At 38.0% G+C, this 21312-nt stretch overlaps 1 protein-coding gene across 12 annotated transcripts in view; it reads right to left on the bottom strand.

Moving 5' to 3' along the window:
• The window catches only part of DNAH12 (dynein axonemal heavy chain 12), a 247789-nt gene that overhangs the window by 113327 nt on the left and 113150 nt on the right, over positions 1–21312 (bottom strand). For all 12 annotated transcript variants that reach the window (XR_012090615.1, XR_012090616.1, XM_073010001.1 and 9 more), the window contains 8 exons: positions 21009–21254; positions 20548–20667; positions 12890–12999; positions 10854–11037; positions 10578–10718; positions 6946–7029; positions 5890–6078; positions 2023–2142 (listed from right to left, as the gene is read on the bottom strand). Coding sequence is in view for 10 of the 12 variants with exons in the window: in XM_073010001.1 (XP_072866102.1) it covers positions 2023–2142; positions 5890–6078; positions 6946–7029; positions 10578–10718; positions 10854–11037; positions 12890–12999; positions 20548–20667; positions 21009–21254 (1194 nt within the window). In the remaining 2 variants the exon portion in view is untranslated. The remainder of the gene's footprint in view (positions 1–2022; positions 2143–5889; positions 6079–6945; positions 7030–10577; positions 10719–10853; positions 11038–12889; positions 13000–20547; positions 20668–21008; positions 21255–21312) is intronic.

Raw genomic sequence — 21312 nt, 5'->3', positions numbered from 1 at the left:
GGGTTTCATCATGTTAGCAAGGATGGTCTCGATCTCCTAACCTCGTGATCCACCCACCTTGGCCTCCCAAAGTGCTGGGATTACAGGCATGAGACACCGTGCCCAGCCTCTATCAAAATTTTAAATGCCCATACTGGCGGCGTACAGTGGTTCACACCTGTAAACCCTTTGGAAGGCCAAGCTTTGGAAGGCCAAGGTAGAAGGATTGCTTGAGGCCAGGAATTTGAGACCAGCCTGGGCAACATAGTAAGACCCCATCTCTACAAAATATTTTTTAAAATAAAAATAAATAAATAAAATGTCCTTCCCAAATAACCTAGGAATTTCTCTTGTGGGAGTTTATACTCAAATACATTTCCACCTGTGAAAATGATACATGTACAAGAATATTCACTGCAGCACTATTTGTAATAGCAAAAGATCAAAAGTAACCCAAATTGTTCTTCAATAATGGTCCGCTTAATTGGATTCTAATACACTGAAATACATGCAGCTGTTAAAAAAGAAGGTCACTCTATAAGCACTAATATGAAAATGACATATTACAATGGAGAAATGATGCAAATCAGTACATAATGTATGCTAATGTATTTTAAAATGTATACATGTAAAAGAGTGTGTGCATAAAATACTTCTAGAATTCTATATAGGGCACTGGTAATATTAGCTGCCTTCAGTGTGGCTGGGGGACTGCTATGGAAAAGTGGGGAAAACCCACTTTTGCCTTTTGAATTTTACTCTAGGTACATGCCTTATCTAGTCCAAAAGTAAATATATATTCAAAGAAAAATTTCACCTAGGTATCAATCTATATAACTCTCTTGAAGTGATTCTGAACCACTTAAAAGGTTTAGGTTTTGGGTTTACCAACAGAATAAAATGTTCAGGAAAAATGAAACTTGAAGGTTATACAGGTAAACTATTCCCGTGATACTTTTATAAATGGTAACACTGATAGATATGGAAGAAAGCTAAAACACTAGTTTTGGGATTACAAGCATGAGCCACATCACCCAGCCTACTCCTGGTCTTTCATAGCTAGCTTTTATGTTGTCTACATGCTGGTTTAACATTAATTAATAAAAATAATTCACCTAATGTCCAAATTTGTTTAATATTACATCATCTCATTGTTGATAAAATTGTAATCTTTCATAAATAATAGGATAGTTGGCCGGGCGTGGTGGCTCACGCCTGTAATCCTGGCACTTTGGGAGACCGAGATGGGCAGATCACCTGAGGTCAGGAGTTTGAAACCAGCCTGGCCAACATGGTGAAACCCCATCTCTACTAAAGATAAAAAAAAATTAGCTTGGCTTGGTGGCATGCGCCTGTAATTCCAGCTTACTCAAGAGGCTGGGGCAGGAGAATCGCTTGAACTCAGGAGGCAGAGGATGCAGTGAGCCGAGATCACACCACTGCACTCCAGCCTGGGCAACAGGGCAAGATTCCGTCTCAAACAACAAAATAACAAAAACAAAGAAACAGGATAGTTGCCGGGCATGGTGGCTCACACTAGTAATACCAGCACTTTGGGAGGCCAAGGCAGTTGGATCACGAGGTCAGGAGTTCAAGACCAGCCTGGCCAAGATGGTGAAACTACGTGTCTTCTAAAAATACAAAAATTAGCCAGGCATGGTGGCAGGCACCTGTAATCTCAGCCACTTGAGAGGCTGAGGCAGGAGAATCACTTGAACCTTGGGGAGAAGGGTGGAGGTTACAGTGAGCTGAGATCATACCACTGCATTCCAGCCTGGGTGACAGAGTGAGATTCTGCTGTCTCAAAAAAAAAAAAAAAAAAGGATAGTTTTGGTTCCTTCTGACATTTTAATTTCTTTAAAGTGCTTTTTAATATCAGAATACCAGGTGTCAGGGCAACTTTAGTGTCTCAAGCTATTCTTTTAATACTCACCAAAAAAAAAAACAGCTTTAGATCTTACCATGTTTTTCTCAATATAAACATCATGTACCAGAAGCATAATTTATTCTGTAATTTAAAACTACATAAAGTATAAAACCAACCATAATCCAAACACGAATGTGCTTGCTAGTAGGATCATTTTCTACCACATTACAAAGTAGCACTTCAAAGAGGCGTGTGAGAGATACAACCACATTGCTATTGCTGGTAGGAATCAGTTCCTGCAAGGTGAAAATAAGATAACTTTCTTAATTTTCATCTTATTAGAAAATAAGAAGATAAACATTTTATTTTAAAAAACTGATAAAGGCATACATGGTTTTAATAAGGTCTTTTTTTTTTTTTTTTTTTGAGATGGGGTCTCACTCTGTCACCCAGGCTGGAGTCCAGTTGCACAATCATAGCTCACTGCAGCCTCCAACTCCTGGGCTTAAGGGATCCTCCTACCTCAGCCTCCTAAGTAGTTAGGACTATAGGTGTACACCACTAGGCTAATTTTTTTTTTTTAAGATAGGGTCTCACTCTGTTGCCCAGGCTAGAGTACAGTGGTGTGATCACAGCTCAGTGCAGCCTCAACCTCCTAGACTCAGGCAATCCTCCTGCCTCAGCTTCCCAAAGTGCTGGGATGACAGGCATGAGCCACCACACCTAGCCTCATAAGGTCTTTATAATATTTAAACTTAAAAACTTTAAGTAGGCATGATAAAACATTTCTCAAATATTTTAGTTTCCCATATTATATTACACAATTATACATAACTGTACAATTGCACATAACACATTCTAAATTCTCTGATAAATGAAAACTAGCTACTGTAAGAGAATAAACAATGTTCTAAGGATAGCAGAAATGAAGTCTCTAAGAGCCATTCATTCATTTATTTATTCAACAAACATTTATGAAAAACGCACTATACCTATGTGGCAAGCTAAGAGATATGGAAATAAAAGACAGAATCCCTAAAAATGGGTGATATTAAAATTAAATAGACAAAAATAATATAATAATGATATGACAGAGAAAGTCTCAGGGTAGGAGGAGGCTACTAGAGTGCTTAGGATAAACAATTGGAGTGAGTGCAAAAAGAGGAAAACGGGAGACAGATACATCAAGGAGGGCTTCCTGGAGGAAGTAATAATAGCTGAGCCAAATTTAGAAGGAAAATATAAGTTTGCCAGGTGAACAAGGGAAGGATAGTCAAGGCAGGGGAATGTATACAAAGAAATGGAGATGTGAGCAGACACAGATTATTAAGGGGATTCTGTAGGTTATGAAAATAGGGTATGAAGGAGGAATGCCCCAAAAACAGGCTTGAGAAATAGACAAGAGTCAGATCCTAAAAGGTTTTTATATGCTGTTTTCAGGACTTAATTACAAGAGGAAGAGAGTTCCAACGGAGGATTTTAAATAAAGGAATAGACAGAAAGGATTTGTGTTTTGGAAACTTCATTCTGTAGCAGGATGTAGACTGGACCAGAGCAGCTCTGTTGTATTGATTCAGGTAGGAAGTGATGATGGTCAGAACTGGGATACTATAACGGGAAGGGTGGGGCGAGGAGGTGGCTGCAGAAACATGGATGGAAAGAAGACAGATATAAACATTATCAAGAAGAGAAAATCAATAGATCCTGGGGCCTGAGCCAAGTGGCTCACACCTGTAATTCCAGCACTTTGGAAGGCTGAGGTTGGCAGAATGCTTGAGGCCAGGAGTTCAAGATCAGCCTGGCCAACTCAGTAAAACCTCATCTCTACAAAAAAATACAAAAATTAGCCAGGTGTGGTAGTGTGCACCTGTAATTGCGCCTGTAATCCCAGTTATCTGGGAGGCTCAGGCACGAGAATCACTTGAATCTGAAAGGTGGAGGAAAGATGGAGTGCCACTGCACTCCAGCCTGGGAGACAAAGACTCTATCTCAAAAAAAAAAAGTGGCTCACACCTGTAATCCCAGCACTTTGGGAGGCCAAGGCGGGCAGATCACGAGGTCAGGCGATCGAAACCATCCCGGCTAACACGGTGAAACCCCGTCTCTACTAAAAATACAAAAAATTAGCCGGGCATGGTGGTGGGCGCCTGTAGTCCCAGCTACTCGGGAGGCTGAGGCAGGAGAATGGCGTGAACCCGGGAAGCGGAGCTTGCAGTGAGCCGAGATCGTGCCACTGCACTCCAGTCTGGGTGACAGAGCGAGACTCTGTCTCAAAAAAAAAAAAAAAAAAAAAAAAAAAAAAAGGTCTGGGGACTGACTATATGAGAATGAACTATGAGAAGAAAATCCATTATGTATTATTTACAACATACAGCATTAGAGCTTTAAAACTGCAAGGGACTTTGTCTATTTTCTCTATGAAGACACTATACAGACTCTTCATAAAGTGGAAATTGTCCATTTTTTCTTTTAAATGGCACTTTTTTCTATCCCTAAAACATTTTATGATAAAACCGAGTATCTCTTTTCCCCTCTCTATATCAATATATTTATTTACATGTAAGAAGCTAATATGTGTGTGTGTGTGTGTAGGTGATGGTGGTAGTGGTTGAACAATGGTCCCCAAAAAGATATTTCCATGTTCTAATCTGAGGAACCTATAAATGTGATCTTATATGGAAAAAGGTCTCCGAAGAAGCAATTAAGTTAAAAATCTCAGGAGGAAGACATCATTCTGGATTATCTGGTGGGTGCTACATCTAAGTCCTTTTAAGTGTCACATGGAGAAGAGACATGTGAAGTAGAAAGCCATGTGAAGATTGGCCAGGTGTAATTGCTCATGCCTGTAATCCCAGAATTTTGGGAGGCCAAGGTGGGTGGATCAACTGAAGTCAGGAGTTCAAGACCAGCCTGGTCAACATGGAGAAATCCTGTCTCTACTAAAAATATTTAAAAAGTTGGGTGTGGTGGCACGTGCCTGTAATCCCAGTTACTCGGGAGGCTGAGGCAGGAGAACTGCTTCAACTGGGAGACAGAGGTTGCAGTGAGCCAAGATTGTGCCACGCACTCCAGCCTGGGTGACAGAGCAAGACTCTGTCTCAAAAATAAATAAAATTTAAAAATTAAAAAAAAAGAAGGCCATGTGAACATAGAAGAGAAGAGGTTGCAGTTATGTAGCCACAAGCAAAGGAACACCTGAGGTTACCAGAATCTGGATGAGGTAAGGAAAGAGTCTCCCTTAGAGCTTCTGAGGAAGTATAGCCCTACAAACATCCTGATTTCGGACTTCTGGTCTCCAGAACTGTGAGAGAGTCAATTTCTGGTTTTGGGGTGTTTTCTGGGTTTTGGGGGTTTTGAGACAGAGTCTCGCTCTGTTGCCCAAGCTGGAGTGCAGTGGCGTGATCCTGGCTCACTGCAACCTCCATCTCCTGGCTTCCAGTGATTCTCTTGCCTCAGCCTCCTGAGTAGCTGGGATTACAGGCATGCACCACCATGCCTGGTTAATTTTTATATCTTTAGTAGAGACAGGGTTTCACCATATTGGCCAGACTAGTCTCAAACTCCTGACTTCAAGTGATCCGCCCACCCCGGCTTCCCAAAGTGTGCTGGGATTATAGGAGTGAGCCACTGTGTCTGTAGCTTTAGCCATCAAGTTTGTGTCAATTTGTTATGACAGCCCTGGGAAGCTAATACAATATGTAAAGTTTTCTCATAAAATACTAAATATTAAATAACTCATAAACTCACTAAATATACAAGTGAGTTTTTAGAGGCACATATTTAAAATAATTTGAAATACAAAAAGTAATTAGAATTTGTAAAGCTTCAGACACTATGGTTGTACACAAATAGTTTAGCGGGAATAAATTCAACCCCTGAGTTATTTGGCTATAACTTGAGCAATATAAAATCAACAGTGGATAGTAAATGCCTCTGGACAAACTGGTTTTAGTTATTCATTCTACCAACCACTGTGACTTTAGACTTAGTCAAGTTGAATGGAAACAAAGAAACTTGAATAGCTCAGAGAATCACAGGATTACCTTGCATTTTTTCTTACGCTGCTTTAAAGAGGGTGGTATTAACCAGGCAAAAAGCCCTTTCAGAAGAGCTTGATGTTCTGGTTCACACAGAGGTCCTTTCAGTGAATTCAACCAAGAAGACACAAGCGGTTCCCATCCTAACTGTGAGGGCTCCAAATAAATCATACCACAACGGCTTACAGTGGCAGGCTAGGGAAAAAAAGACACAATTTTCTTTTTGCACTGTTGCTTTTATACCAGTGGCACCTGGCAATTATCAACTACTTCTTAGGATGACTTATGAGATCCTTCATAATCTAGCTCCCATCTGCCTCACAGAGCTTCACACAGTCTAGACGTTCCCCATACAGAAAACTATTTGCAGTTCAGTTCCCCAGACATGTAAAGGCTCCATATCTTTAAACATTATCTTGATTTGGAAATGCCTAGGATTTCCAAATCCAATCTCCCTGGAGAAATCTTACATCTTCCTCAAAATCAGACCAAACACTCAGTTACCTTCCATGCTGCTCCTCTATCCATCCTCCTCACAGATGCTCACTCCTCTCCACACTTTTTTTGTTTCCTCGAAACGGAGTTTCGCTCTTGTTGCCCAGGCTGGAGTGCAATGGCGCAATCTCAGCTCACTGCAACCTCCGCCTCCTGGGTTCAAGCAATTCTCCAGCCACAGCCTCACGAGTAGCTGGGATTACAGGTATGCACCACCACACCTGGCTAATTTTGTGTTTTTAGTAGAGACGGGGTTTCTCCATGTTGGTCAGGCTGGTCTCGAACTTCCCACCTCAGGTGATCTGCCCAAAGTGCTGGGATTACAGGCGTGAGCCACCATGCCCAGCCATCCTCTTCACACTCTTAAAGCACTAACATGTAGCTATGTATTGGGATTATTTATTAACATGCTTCTCATTCTCCCTAAACAAGTATAAACTGAGTCTTATTCATCTTTGTATTCCCAGCGCCTAACCCATTTTCTGACATATAATAAAAAATACTTATTGGCTAAATTAAAGAATGAAGAAATGAACAAACTGCTATTGTATTAAATTATGAACTTACAGACGCCTGGGAAAGGTCCATTGTTTCAAAGATGAGGCTCATTTGGGGGGACATCTGAATGATTTCTCCACTCATAAGGCAAAGCTAAAGGCAATTATTTTTCAAACATTTATTTTTTAAAATTTCAAGCTTCTCAAATAACAATTTATACTATGTATAAGATAAAGTAGCTCCTGTGATATAATTGACTAAGAATTAGAATGGAAGCCAGAAAATCTTAATTCTAGGTCTAGCCCTGTTAATTATTACTGTTAAGCAAATACTTAACATCTCCGAGTCTCAGTCTCTTCATCTATAAAACAGGGATAATATCTCTCTTGTATAACTGTGGGAAGGGGGACTATAAGACAAAGTCCAAAACCTATAAAATCCTATACAAATATCAGCTATTAAGAAAATTAAGTGAAATACTCCTGAATTTATAAAGTGACCATAGACCTTTTTATTAAATTAAAAAACATAAAATAGAGAATAGCATGAGTACTCATATACCCAGCTCCTAGATTTAATCAATGTTAAGATTTTGCCATACTGCCATTGCCTTTTTAAAAAAACATTTTAAAGAGCATTATAGACATCATGGCATTTCACATCCAAGTGCCAATGTCTCCAAAAAATAAGTATATTTCCTATGTAATCACAATAACACTATCACACCTAACAAAATAAATAATTCTTTATTATCATCTAATACTCAGTCAATATTCAAATTTCCTCAGTTGAAAGCAAAATTCAATCCAAGACTATGCCTTGAGTTTTTTATGTCTCCTTGGTCTCTCTTAATCTAAAACATTTCTTCTTTTATCAAACATGTCAAAAACTGAATTTATCCACTGTTTCCTTTCCCTCGAATTTCTATCTTGTCTATTATTAAAGCCATCCTATCTCCTCAATCTGTTTGGCTTGCACCTTTGGAATTATCATTAACTTTTAATAGTATTAATAATTATTATTAACTTGATACCTAAATTAACTTATTACTAAGTCTTTTAAATTCTTCTACATTTAGTTTTCAGTGCTTCCTTTCTGCTTTTACAATCATCACTTTTAGTTCCAGTTTTGCCCCTATCTAATCACATGTCAACAATGAGAAATTTAAGATTTGTGGATTCCATTTCTTAGCTGTAAAATAAATGAATGATCTAGAGGTGGATTGTCCAATATGGTAGCTGCTAGCCATATGTGGCTATTTATATTTAATTTTAACCAAAACTAAATACAATTTAAAATTCAGTTCTTCAACTGCACTAAGCCACACTTCAAATGCTCAGTAGCCACATGTGGCTAGTGGCTACCTTCTCAGAGAACGCAGATAGTTGCAGTATTGCAAAAAGTTCTACTGGACGTACTCATCTAGAATACTTTCAATCTTTGACCAGATTATTTCAGCAGACATCCTCCTAACTCTCCACAAATTTGAAAGGCAGGGTCAGCATTCTCCTCACTGCCCTGTGTTGTTTCCCAACTACTTCCATTCCACCCCAGTTACAATCCTTGACAACCCCTGCTTTTTTTCCTGCCGCTCAACAGCACCCAATGATTCCCTCCTCAATAGCTAAAGTCCTTGGAACTTGGCCTAATCTCTTTCTCTACTATAACTCTGGCCTGATCTGGTGTTTATAAAGACTGAGAATCTCAACACAGCAGCCCATCAGATTCTTGACCACCTTGCTCCACTCCAGCTGTCCACTTTATGTATCTGGGACCTTATCTCCAGAAATACTACACAATTCTGAAATATTAAATTCAAGTATCTCAGTCTCTGCCCACAGCCTCCAATCCATCCAGTTATTTCATTCATTGTCTCCTACTATACTTGCTCATTTTCACAAGATTTTTCACATTCCTGATGTTTTCACTTCTTTCATTAGGCAGCTTCTGTCCTGTGGTCTAGTGCTTCTACCATTCTCATGTCAATATCTTTAAAGTCTTACTATATTTCCAGGCCTGTAATATTACCTACGCCTAAGCTGCTTAGACTGGCAGAGAGTATCTCACAAAGGCAGACCTTGGTACTACTAATAATAACTTATGGTCTTCTACTCAATCAGGCTCTCAGTGCTAGCCAGAAATCCTTCTATGTTTTCCTAGATAGCTCTCTTTCCCATCTTTCACAATGGCTAATTTAAGTCTCTCCCTTTATCCTCAATTTTGCAAAGAACCAAGACCCATCACTTCACGAAGAAAAGAGAAATCATCAGAAGGATCTGCCTTCAAATTTCCACGATCAAATCTATACACTCACCTATAACTGTCTTTTCATAATTCCTTCTCATGCAGTAAGAGACAATCCATCCACTCGGCTCTGAACCCTTAGACTTCACTCTACAATTAGAATAACCTTCCTGTTTCTTCATTTACTTTCCACCCTCAGCTCAACCAATATTACTGAATGAATGAAAGAAGGAATGTGAATGACTAATCGCCTATGACAAAGTACTTCAGTATATCTTTTTTTTTTTTTTTTTGAGATGGAGTCTCACTCTGTCGCCCAGACTGGAGTGCAGTGGTGTGATCTCGGTTCACTGCAACCTCTGCCCCTGGGTTCAAGTGATTCTCCCGCCTCAGCCTCCTGAGTAGCTGGGATTATAGGCGTGCGCCACCACACCCAGCTAATTTTTTTTTTTTTTTTTTGTATTTTAGTAGAGACAGGGTTTCACCATGTTGCTCAGGCTGATCTTGAACTCCTGACCTCAAATGATCCACCTGCCTTAGCCTCCCAAAGTGCTGGGATAACAGGCATGAGTCACCGAGCCCGGCCTTGAGTATATCTTTAAATGCTAATTAAACGAGTTTGCTTATTTAGTAGGGCAGTCATTTCATGTAAGTACAGAAATAATTTGTGATACATTCACACACTAGGATACTAATATAGACATAAAAGAAATAAGTTAACAAAACTGAACTACAACAATATGAACATCACACATACATTGATTTAAAAAAAACACTAAAGAGTATGATTCCAATATATGAAGTTCAAGAGTTGGCAAAACTAATTCATCATAGAAGTCAGAAGAGTGATTATCTCTAGAGGAAGATAAACAAACTAGGAAGGAACATGAGTGAAACTTGTAGGGTATAGGAAATTTCATGTGTCATTTTTTGGGTGATAATTATGTGAGTGTACAAACACATTTAGAAAATCATAGAATCTACACTTGAAATTGGTATACATATTATACCTTATATATGTTGTCTCTCAATTAAAATAAATATAATACTTTCACTTTCTAGTTCTTTTGTATATCTCATAGCGCCTAAGGTGATATACTATATATAAACACTGAAGCATTCCATGTTTTCAAAAGGAATTAGGCTTTTGTTATTTTATCCTAAAATATTAAAGTTCTATAAGAAACCATAAGACTGAAGTCTCTTAACAACTTATTCTCACCCTAGATTACTATGTCTTCTGGCTAACACAGTAATTTTAATACACTATACTTTCATTCTATAAAAAAAATTAAGCCAAGGACTTACTATAGCACAGTTTTCATTGAAAAGAGAATTTATAAACCTACTCAACTTGCTGCATCCTTTATTTTAAATAGAGTCTTAGTTGATTAATTGTTAAACATATAAAATGCTTAATCATGGCTGAATCTGCTTCTCTTTTGATCATGATTTACCTTTTTATTATCATCCAATACTGTGTTCATGCTCTCTATCCACAAAGTGTCAATAGGACCATCAAATACAACCCATTTCCGGTCAGATGTTTCTGATAAGGCAAATTCTCTAAAAGTGTTAGCCACAATACCATCAGTCCACTGAGGGGAAAAAAAGAATTAGAAAGCTTGACTCATAAAATTGGATTTAGGAGTGAAACTATGAAAATACTTCACATTTCTTGTTTTAACACGCACTTCCCATAAGAGAGTTGGGAATACTTATATTTAGTTTACCTCATGAGACACTGGGTCAAACTGTCCAAAAAGTTGGCCCATAGTAATAGATTTGGGGTTTACAGTTCTATAAATGACCTTTTCTTCCTCTCCATAGCCATGTTCATTCATTAAACTTAGCGTATCCGCCAGCACATGCAGAACTTTTGTCTTAGCAGCAAAAGGCTCTCCTACTAACATAAAACTATGAAGGAAAAGAAATAATTATACAATAAGAGTCTTTAAAAAGTTAAATAATTTATATCAGTATATAAAACTTTACCCTGTGATAATTACTACTTATAATTTTTGAAAGCATATGAATTTTTCTCAGACATGAAGAAAACATATTTAATTTCTGAACTGGTTGACTCTAAATCAAACTCTTCACACTAATATTTTCTCCAAAAGGGAATGTAATAAAGAATCTTCAAATGGCAATGAAAACTTAATATCTGTGTACTCTTAAAAAAAACAAACCCGAAGCCCCCTAAGGAGTGAAATGGGAAAGATTTATATTCCCAAAGTCTTCATTTGCCATAAAACTGTTAGTGTTCTTTACCAACTATTTCTGGATCTCCTCCCTCCTGGCACATATAGGATTTCTGGCCCTCTTGTGGAAAGACTAGGTAACTAGTTCTAACCAATGAGTAATAAATGGAAATGAAGGGCATTACTTCCAAGCGGGGATAGGTAATTGCCAGCTAGAGACCTCACAGAGCTCCCTTTTCCCTCTAGCATGGCTGTGACCCACAATGTTAGTGCTTACTCTAACAGCCTGGGCCCTGAGTGGTCATAATGAGCAGGGCTGCCCTCGTAACCTACTGTGTATAAATGAGAAATAAATCTTTGTTTTTTAAATCATTAACATTTGGGTGTTGACAGTTCTTACAGAATATCCTTGCCCATCCTTAATAACAGAAATTGGTACCTAGAAGGGGGGAGGGTGTTCTTGCCATAATAATAATAATTTTAAAAAACCTACTATGGCATTGGCTTAAAGGCCAGGTTATGAGTGACAAATTAACTGTTATCAGAACCTAAGATATGGACAATTATTGTTATGCAATGAATGATGAAACATTTGGTAATTGTATTCCTTGAGATTACCTGGAAGATAGCTAATTACCTAAGGAAATTAGAATTTCAGGTGAAAAAGATAGTAAACAGAATGTTATTAGTATATAATGGCAGGTACTAGTTTCATTTAAAAAAGAACTATAACAAAGAAATGAGCCCAGAAAAAAAACATGGCCAGTTTGCAAGCAGGAGTGAAAGAGGGAGTCCAGAAATTCAGGGACTTCTAGAATTGGATGTATCAAGTTATTCTCATTCGCAACTGGTAAAAGATAAAATTAAGAAAATCTTTAAACAAAAATCTATTAAAACTTGGTTTGGCATCAAGGATCAAATCAAGGGTAGGGTTGTTGTATCATATTATTAAAACCCATGAAGAATTAATATGGGCCGGGTGGCTCATGCCTGTAATCCCAGCACTGGGAGGCCAAGGTGGGTGGATCACTTGAGTTCAGGAGTTCAAGACCAGCTTGGCCAACATGACAAAACCCTGTCTTTACTAAAACTACCAAAATTAGCTGGGTGTGATGGCATGCCCCTGTAGTCCCAGCTACTCAGGAGGTTGAGGCAAGAGAATCACTTGAACCCAGGAGGTGGAAGTTGCAGTGAGCCAAGATCTTGCCACTGCACTCCAGCCCGGGTGACAGACCAAGACTCTGCCTCAAAAAAAAAAAAAAAAAAAAAAAAAAGTTGATTAGAACTTTTAGGTGCCTCCCTGGGAAGGGAAGAGTATGTTTTTATGCAAATGGTGGTGTTTATTAGTGCTAGGTCACTGAATGAGCACTTCTTACCAACCCTTGTTGGACATGTAGTATGAGAAATAAACCTTTGCCTTTTAAGCCACTGAGGGGCTGGGGGGTGGGTGGGGGTTGCTCTCAAGCTCACCTAATCAGTTTGCCAAGTCTTTGGTTCATGGATTTTAGTTGTTTTAACAGTTTAATCAAGAAATAACATCTAACTATAGCAATATATAATCTTACCCATGTCTAACAATCATCATTTCATATGTTTGAATTATTTTTTCAAGAAAAAATTTAACAGGCTGAAGATTATGTACATTGCAGGCTTCATGAGCACATTCTAAAAATTCCTGAAAAAAAAAAAAAGTAATGCATTTCTACCACACAATATTATAAATCATGTCATACCTGTCTTACAAGTGTAGATTTTAGATTTGCTAGTAAAAAATCTTAATTGTTTATTATTTCTTAAAACTTTATTATTTTTTCAAATCAAGAGGAGAAACGTATAGACTCAAAACACTTTTAATATATTAGTCTTCCCTCTTATAAGTTATGAATGATCATAACTTCATAGCACTGGGTGTATGCTGCATGAAAACAACTCCTTTTAATAGTGTTTCCCAGAATTTCACTTTTGGTTAGGATATAGAAAGACATGCCAGACAATCCTTCACACTGTAGTAACCAGAAATAAACAAGTAGGTTTTTAAAATTATAAAAAATTTAAACACATAGAAGTACTTTGGATGCAAATAAATATAAAAGAACTCAGTTTCAGAAAGGGATGATGAGCCTTTCCTAGGTAAGTACAAAGCAACAGCTGTTTTCACCCCAGGGACATTTTCTAAGTCTGGACATGGTAGATATTGGATTGGGCCTGCTATAGACAGAAGGACATAGCCAAAGTAAGAAGAAACCAATAGAGATTTTAATGGTTGTGTGGGCTTATGCGACATATTTGAATTTGGAGGAGCCCAAATGCCAAGCTGGTTCTCCCCACTATCCATGCTTTTGCTCAGCATGTAGTGACACAAGAGACCAAGGGCTCAGCTGGAAAGACACACAGAGAGATGTCTTTAGTTTCAGAATGCTTAGATCCCAAAATCCTACTACAGGGAAGGGCCAATCATATGGCAGGACAATTCTTACTCTGAAGACATTTGAAACCAGAAGTAAACCACAGCTCAATAATGCTGTAACAAAACTCTGACTTAGGTCAACTCTCAATTGAACTGATTAGCAATGCAACCTAGCTACCTGAAATAGGGGGAAAAAACCCATGATTTTTCTGCAGGAAAATAATACCACCTGGCCAGGTGCGGTGGCTCACGTCTGTAATCCCAGCACTTTGGGAGACCAAGGTGGGCGGATCACCTGAGGTTAGGAGTTCGTGACCAGCCTGCCCAAGATGGCAAAGCCCTGTCTCTACTAAACATGCAAAAAATTATCCGGGCATGGTGGCGGGCACCTGTAATCCCAGCTACTCAGTAGGCTGAGGCAGGAGAATCGCTTAAACCCAGGAGGCTGAGCTTGCAGTCAGCCAAGATTGTGCCACTGCACTCCAGCTTGGACAACAAGAGCGAAACTCCGTCTCAAAAAAACAAAAAACAACAAACAAACGAACAAAACACCTTAGCCTGTATAATTATGTTATATACAATGTTTAACATACAATCAAAACTTAAAGTTGGAAGTCCTAGCCAGAACAATCAGGCAAGAGAAAGAAATAAAAGGCATCCAAATAGAAAAAGAAGTCAAACTATCTGTCTTCTCTGACCATATGATTCTATGCCTAGAAAACCCTAAAGACTCTGCCAATAGGCTCCTGAAACTGATAAACGACTTTGGTAAAGTTTCAGGAACAAAACCAATGTACAAAAATCAGTAGCATTTCCACACACCAATAGCATTCAAGCTGAAAGTCAAATCAAGAATGCAATCCAGCCAGGTGTGGTGGCTCACGTCTGTAATCTCAGCACTTTGGGAGGCTGAGGCGGGTGGATCATTTGAGGTCAGAAGTTCGAGACCAGCCTGGCCAACATGGTGAAACCCCATCTCTACTAAAAATACAAAATTAGCTGGGCGGTAGTGGCATGCACCTGTAATCCTAGCTACTCGGGAGGCTGCAGTAAGCAGAGATTGCACCACTGCACTCCAGTCTGGGCAACAGAGACTCTTTATCAGAAAAAAAAAAAAAAAGGAAAGCAACTCCATTTACAATAGACATACACACACACATACATGCACACACCCTGGGAATACATCTAACCAAAGAGGTAAAGATCTCTACAAGGAGGACTACAAAACACTGCTGAAAGAAATCACAGATGACACAAATGGAAAAACATCCCATGCTCATGGACTGGAAGAATCAATATTGTTAAAATGGCCATACTGCCCAATGCGATCTATGGATTCATTGCTATTCCTATCAAGCTACCATGATTACTTTTCACAGAACTAGAAAAAAATTATTCTAAAATTCAGATGGAACCAAAAAAGAACCTGAATAGCCAAAGCAATCCTAAGCAAAAAGAACAAAGCCAGAGGAATCACATTACCCAACTTCAAACTATAAGATTACAGTAACTAAAACTGTAAGTTACTGGTACAAAAATAGTGACACAGACTAATAGAATGACTAGAGAACCCAGAAATAAAGCTGCACACCTACAACCACCTGATCTTCAACAAAGTGGACAAAAGCAATGGAGAAAAGGCTCCCTATTCAATCGATAGTGCTAAGATGGCTTGCTAGCCACATATAGAAGAATTATTGGACCCCTACCTTTCACCATATACAAAAATTAATATGGATTGAAAAGTTAAGATCTCAAACTATAAGAATCCTAGAAGAAAACCTAGGAATCATCATTCTGGACATTGGCCTTGGGAAGGGATTTATGACTAAGTCCTCAAAAGCAATTGCTACAAAAACAAAAATTGACAAGTGGGACCTATTTAAACTAGAGAGCTTCTGCATGGCAAAATAAACTATCAACAGAAAAAACATACAGCCTACAGAATGGGAGAAAATACTCACAAATTATGCATCCAGCAAAGGTCTAATATCCAGAATTGATAAGAACTTAAACAATTGAACAGGGGGAAAAACATTTAAAAATGGGCAAAAGATATGAACAGACACTTCTCAAAAGACAAGCAAGCAGCCAACAAATACATGAAAAAATGTTCAACATCACTAACCATTAGAGAAATGCAAATCAAAAGTACATGAGATACTATCTCATACCAGTCAGAATGGCTATTACTAAAAAGTTAAGAACAACAGATGCTGGCAAGGCTGCAGAGAAAAGGGAATGCTCTTATGTTGTTGGTAGGAATACAAATTAGTTCAGCCACCATGGAAAGCAGTTTAGAGATTTCTCAAAACACTTAAAACAGAACTACTGTTTGATCCAGCAATCCCATTACTGGGTATATATCCAAAAGAAAATAAATTGTTTTACCAAAGAGACACATGCATGCATTATGTTTACCACAGCACTATTCACAACAACAAAGACATGGAATCAACCTAGGTGCCCATCAACAGTAGAATGAATAAAGCAAATGTACATATATACCATGGAATACTATGCAGCCATAAAAAAGAACAAAATCATGTCCTTTGCAGCAACATGGATACAGCTGGAGGTCACTCTCCTAAGCAAATTCATACAGGAACAGGAAACCAAATACTGCATGTTCTTACTTATAAGTGGTAGGCAATCATTGGGTACTCATGAACATAATAATGGCAACAACAGACACTGGGGACTACTAAGGGGAAGAGAGAGGGAAGGAAACAAGGGCTGAAAAACTAACTATTGGGTACTATGCTCAGTACCTGCATGATGGGATCAATAATACCTCAAACTTCTGCATCATGATTATGCCCATGAAACAAACCTGCACATGTACCCCTTGAATCTAAAAGTTGAAATTCCTTTAAAAATAAATAAATAAATAGGCCTGGAGCAGTGGCTTATGCCTGTAATTCCAGTACTTTGGGAGGCCAAAGTGAGTGGATGGCTTGAGCCTAGGAGTTCAAGACCAGCCTGGGTAACATCACAAGACCTCCTCTCTACTAAAAATACAAAAAATTAGCCAGTTGTGGTGGTACATGCCTGTAGTCCCAGCTACTCAGAAGGCTGATGTAGGAGGATTGCTTGAGCCCAGGAGTTGGAGGCCGCAGTGAGCCATGATTGCATTGCTGTACTCCAGCCTGGGTAACAGAGCAAGACCCTGACTCCAAATAGTCACTTCATAACAGAACCAAAAAAATAACAAAGTCATGAGAAGTAGCTGATGACCAAGAGAAAAAACAAACAAAACAAACTTATAGATGACCCAGATGTCATAATTAACAGATAAGAATTTGAAAATACATTTACAAAGTATAAAAAAGAATAGATTATAAGATAGAAAAAATAGAGGAAAAAATACAGAATTTTAGCAGAAAAAAGGAATCTCTAAAAAGAACCAATTGGACACACTAGAACTAAAAAAAATCAAAATATGTGAAATTAAGAATTCATTGAATGGGCTTATCAGCAAACTGGACAAAGCCAAAGAAAGAACCACTAACCTTGAAGATAGGTCAATTAGTAAGTATTCAAACTAAAGTACAGACACAAAGTAATGAAAAACAAAAGAAAAAAAAAAAACAGCCATGAGAGACACATGAAACTATATAAAATGGTCTAATATACATGTCACTGAAGTTCTGGAAGGAGAAAGGAGAAAAAATTAGGACATAAAAAGATAATTACTGAAAATTTTCTGGCCAAGTACAGTGGCTCACGCCTGTAATCACAACTCTTTAGGAGACCGAACCAGGAAGACTGCTTGAGCCCAAAGCTTGATACCAACCTGGGCAACAAAGTGAGACCTTGTCTCTATGAAAAATAAAATAATTAGCTGGGTGTGGTGGCACGCGCCTGTAGTCCCAGCTACTTGGGAGGCTGAGGTGGGAGAATTTCTTAAACCTAGGAGGTTGACGATGCAGTGAGCTTTGATCATGCCACTGCACTCCAGCCTGGGTGAAAGTGAGACCTTGTCTCAAAAAAAAGAAAAGAAAATTTTCTGACAAAACACATCAACACACAGATTCAAGGAGTATAGCAAATCCTAGGCAATAAAGTACAAAACAAAACTTGGCACATAGTCAAACTGCTCAAAACAAAAAAAAAAGGAATATTAAAACAACCAGAGGAGCATAAATAAGAAAAATGCCGGACTTCTAAGCACAACACTGAATGGCAGAAGTCAATGAAGTAACATCTGTAAACGCTGGGGGCGGGGCAGGCTGGGGAGGAGATGCCTTGACAATTTAGAATTCTATACCCGTGAAAATATTCTTCAAAAATCAAGATTAAATAAAGACATTTCAGACAGACGAAAGGTGAGAGAATTTGTTGCCAGAAGACTCACATACACACAAATACTACAGGATGTTTTTAGGTTAAAGATAAAAGACCCCAAATGAAAACATCTATCTGCTGGAAAGAATAAAAGCACTAGAAAAGCATAAAAGCCTTTTTTTTTTTTTTCCCGAATACTAATACTTAAAGCAGAAAACAACAACAATGTATTGTGGTGTTTACAAAATATATAGAAGTAAAATATATGACAACAATAGCATAATGGGCAGGAGTAAGTGGATAATGAAACTATACCATTTAAGGTGCTTATATTTTTTGTTAACTGGTAAAATACTAACTGTAAAGTTGTAATAAGCCAAGGATATATACTGCAATCTGTGGAGTGACCACTAAGGTAAAACTATAAAGCCAATAGAGAAGATAAAAGGGAGTGACAAACATTTTTTGAAACCTAAAAGTCAGTAAAATAAATATAGAACACATTAAAAAGCAAGAAGGCAATTTAGCACTATTTTTCCAACTGGAATCTATGGATTCATTGCTGTATTCATAAGAGTATATAAGAGTTCTTCAAGAAAATATTAAAATTTTGTGTTTTCATTCTGGTGTTTAAAAATCATACTAGCACATCCTGAATCATCTTGATAGTCACCTTAACCTGCCATAAAATGCATATTAGTATTTGAGCAGAAGAATTTAAAAAACAGACAAAAAAATAAAGATGGCTTTAAGTTAAGTGATGTCTTAATGATTTGACAGCTCAAACAAAAAGATGTTGCAGTCCTATCAGTAAAGAGAAGATGTGGAAGAATTGAATCATCACTTGGCAAAAGGTGGTTTATGAATGCTGAACTCAAGAGAATCTTCACTGTACATTTCACAATAGAAATTCCCGTAAAGTGACAAATTAGTTTCAACCACATATCACCTATTTCACTGTGTTAAATTGAATTTGAGATTGTTTTGTTTGTAATGTTATTTTATTATTTCTAGTTTAAGATGGAGTCTTGCTCTGTCACCCAGACTGGAATATAATGGTGCGATCTCGGCTCACTGCAACCTCCGCCTCCCAGGTTCAAGCAATTCTCCTGTCTCAGCCTTCCAAGAAGCTGGGACTACAGGCATGCACCACCATGCCCAGCTAATTTTTGTATTTTTAGTAGAGACAGGGTTTCACCATGTTGGCCAGGCTGGTCTCGAACTCCTGACCCCAGGTGATCCACTTGCCTTGGCCTCCCAAAGTGCTGGGATTATAGGTGTGAGCCACCACGCCTGGCCTGTAATTAATTTTAAATTGTATTTTGGTTTTCTATAACAGCTATAAGCAGCAGATGAGTATATACACATTTAGGCTTCATGATAATATGTATAAATTACATGAAGTTGGAAATGTGAGTGGTTTGTGTCTTTTTGTTATTTTTAATTTTTAATTGACAAATAAAAATTGTATACATTCAAGGTGCAACATGATGATTTGACAAACATATACATTATATAATGATTACCACAATCTAACATATCCATCACTACCCAGTTACTGTGTGTGTTTGTGTTAGGGACTGTTTCCTTTAAAAATAAAGTGAGTGTACTACCTAAATTTGAGAAACAAAGCCTTATTTATGTTACCTACAGGACGTTTTACTACTTTCATTTCTACCTAATATAATACACAATAGTATTTAGTATGCAATACTATATATAACCCAATAGTGTAATATACTATTACAGTACGCATACTAGTATTTTAAATCACAAGATAGAAAATAAAATCTTTTTTCTCGGCCAGGCACAATGGCTCAAGCCTGTGATCCCAGCACTTTGGGAAGCTGAGCTGGACGAATCACCTGAGGCTGGGAGTTCAAGACCAGCTGGACCAACATGGAGAAACCCCATCTCTACTAAAAATACAAAATTAGCTGGGCGTGGTGGTGCTTGCCTATAGTTCCAGCTACTCAGGAGGCTGAGGCAGGAGAATTGGTTGAACCTGGGAGGCAGAGCTTGCAGCAAACCAAGATTGCACCATTGCACTCTAGCCTGGGCAAAAAGAGCGAAACTCTGTCTCAATAATAATAATAATAATAATAAATACTTTTTTTTTTTTTTGAGACAGAGTCACTCTGTGGACCAGGCTGGAGTGCAGTGGTGGGACACCACCATGCCTGACTAATTTTTTGTATTTTTAGTGGAGACGGGGTTTTGCCGTATTGGCCAGGTTGGTCTCAAACTCCTGACCTCAGGTGATCTACCCGTCTCGGCCTTCCAAAGTGCTGGGATTACAGGTGTGAACCATTGTGCCTGGCCTGTTTAATCTACATCTTGACAGGTTAACTTTGGTATCATATAATAGAAGGTACCCAAATTTACTTATTGTTATTAACAATAAGTGGTCAAAATAGGGGATTTTCCTCAAAACAGAATAATTTCACTCATTTAATAAATCTTGGTAAACAATTGAGTCATCAGACAAATTTATTATGCCGAATAAGTCTTTCTCATGTGTTTACTTACATGATAGTCAGCTTCAGGAAGTTTAATACCAGGAAATAAGTCACTAGTTATTCCATTAAATAAAGGTATATCATGTGATAAAAACTTTGGTTCATTTACATCTTTAATTGATCGAAGAAGCTAAAATTACCCAAAAAGTGCAATGTAAGTTAGTTGCCAGCATTTGCAACCCCACTTCTCCCGCTCCGACCCGACCCGACCCACCGCACCCCCCAGTCAAAAGTCAAAGTTTATTTTACATTGCTTTATGGAATCCCTATAATAAAAAGCCAATACTATGCTTATCGAGCCAAAAAGTCTTGAAGTATAACAATAACATAACCCAAAAAACTACCATTTCAACCTCATATGAAAAGACACAGCACACCCTCTCAAGTGCCTATTTGTAGTTCCTGATTAACCTCACTAAAGAAAATTATCTTTCTACTGAAATTTTCACAATGCATATATTTAATACTTACAAGTATATCTTCATTTTCATTCGGGTATTTTAGTTTTAGATTGCCAGCAGCCACTAAAACGGCTTTTACTGCTCGCATTCCATAGTCATAATGAAATTGTGACGAGAGCTGCTCTGAGCAAAGCCTATAGGTCATTACTATTTTCACAGACAGAGGTTTTGCATTCAAAAATCCGTAGGAGTAGAGAGATATTTCTGCTATAAGGGCATAGTTTGGAACCATCATAGCCACTGTTCTAAAAAGAACCTGAAGTATAAAATAAATGAAATATATCACTTACATAAATGAAGCTGTTTTTAAGCTG

The sequence above is a fragment of the Chlorocebus sabaeus genome, chromosome 22 (genome assembly GCF_047675955.1).
Source record: "Chlorocebus sabaeus isolate Y175 chromosome 22, mChlSab1.0.hap1, whole genome shotgun sequence".
Classification (NCBI taxonomy): Eukaryota; Metazoa; Chordata; class Mammalia; order Primates; family Cercopithecidae; genus Chlorocebus; species Chlorocebus sabaeus.
The sequence above is the reverse complement of the archived record's forward strand: the minus strand, read 5'-3'. Positions and strand labels throughout refer to the sequence as shown.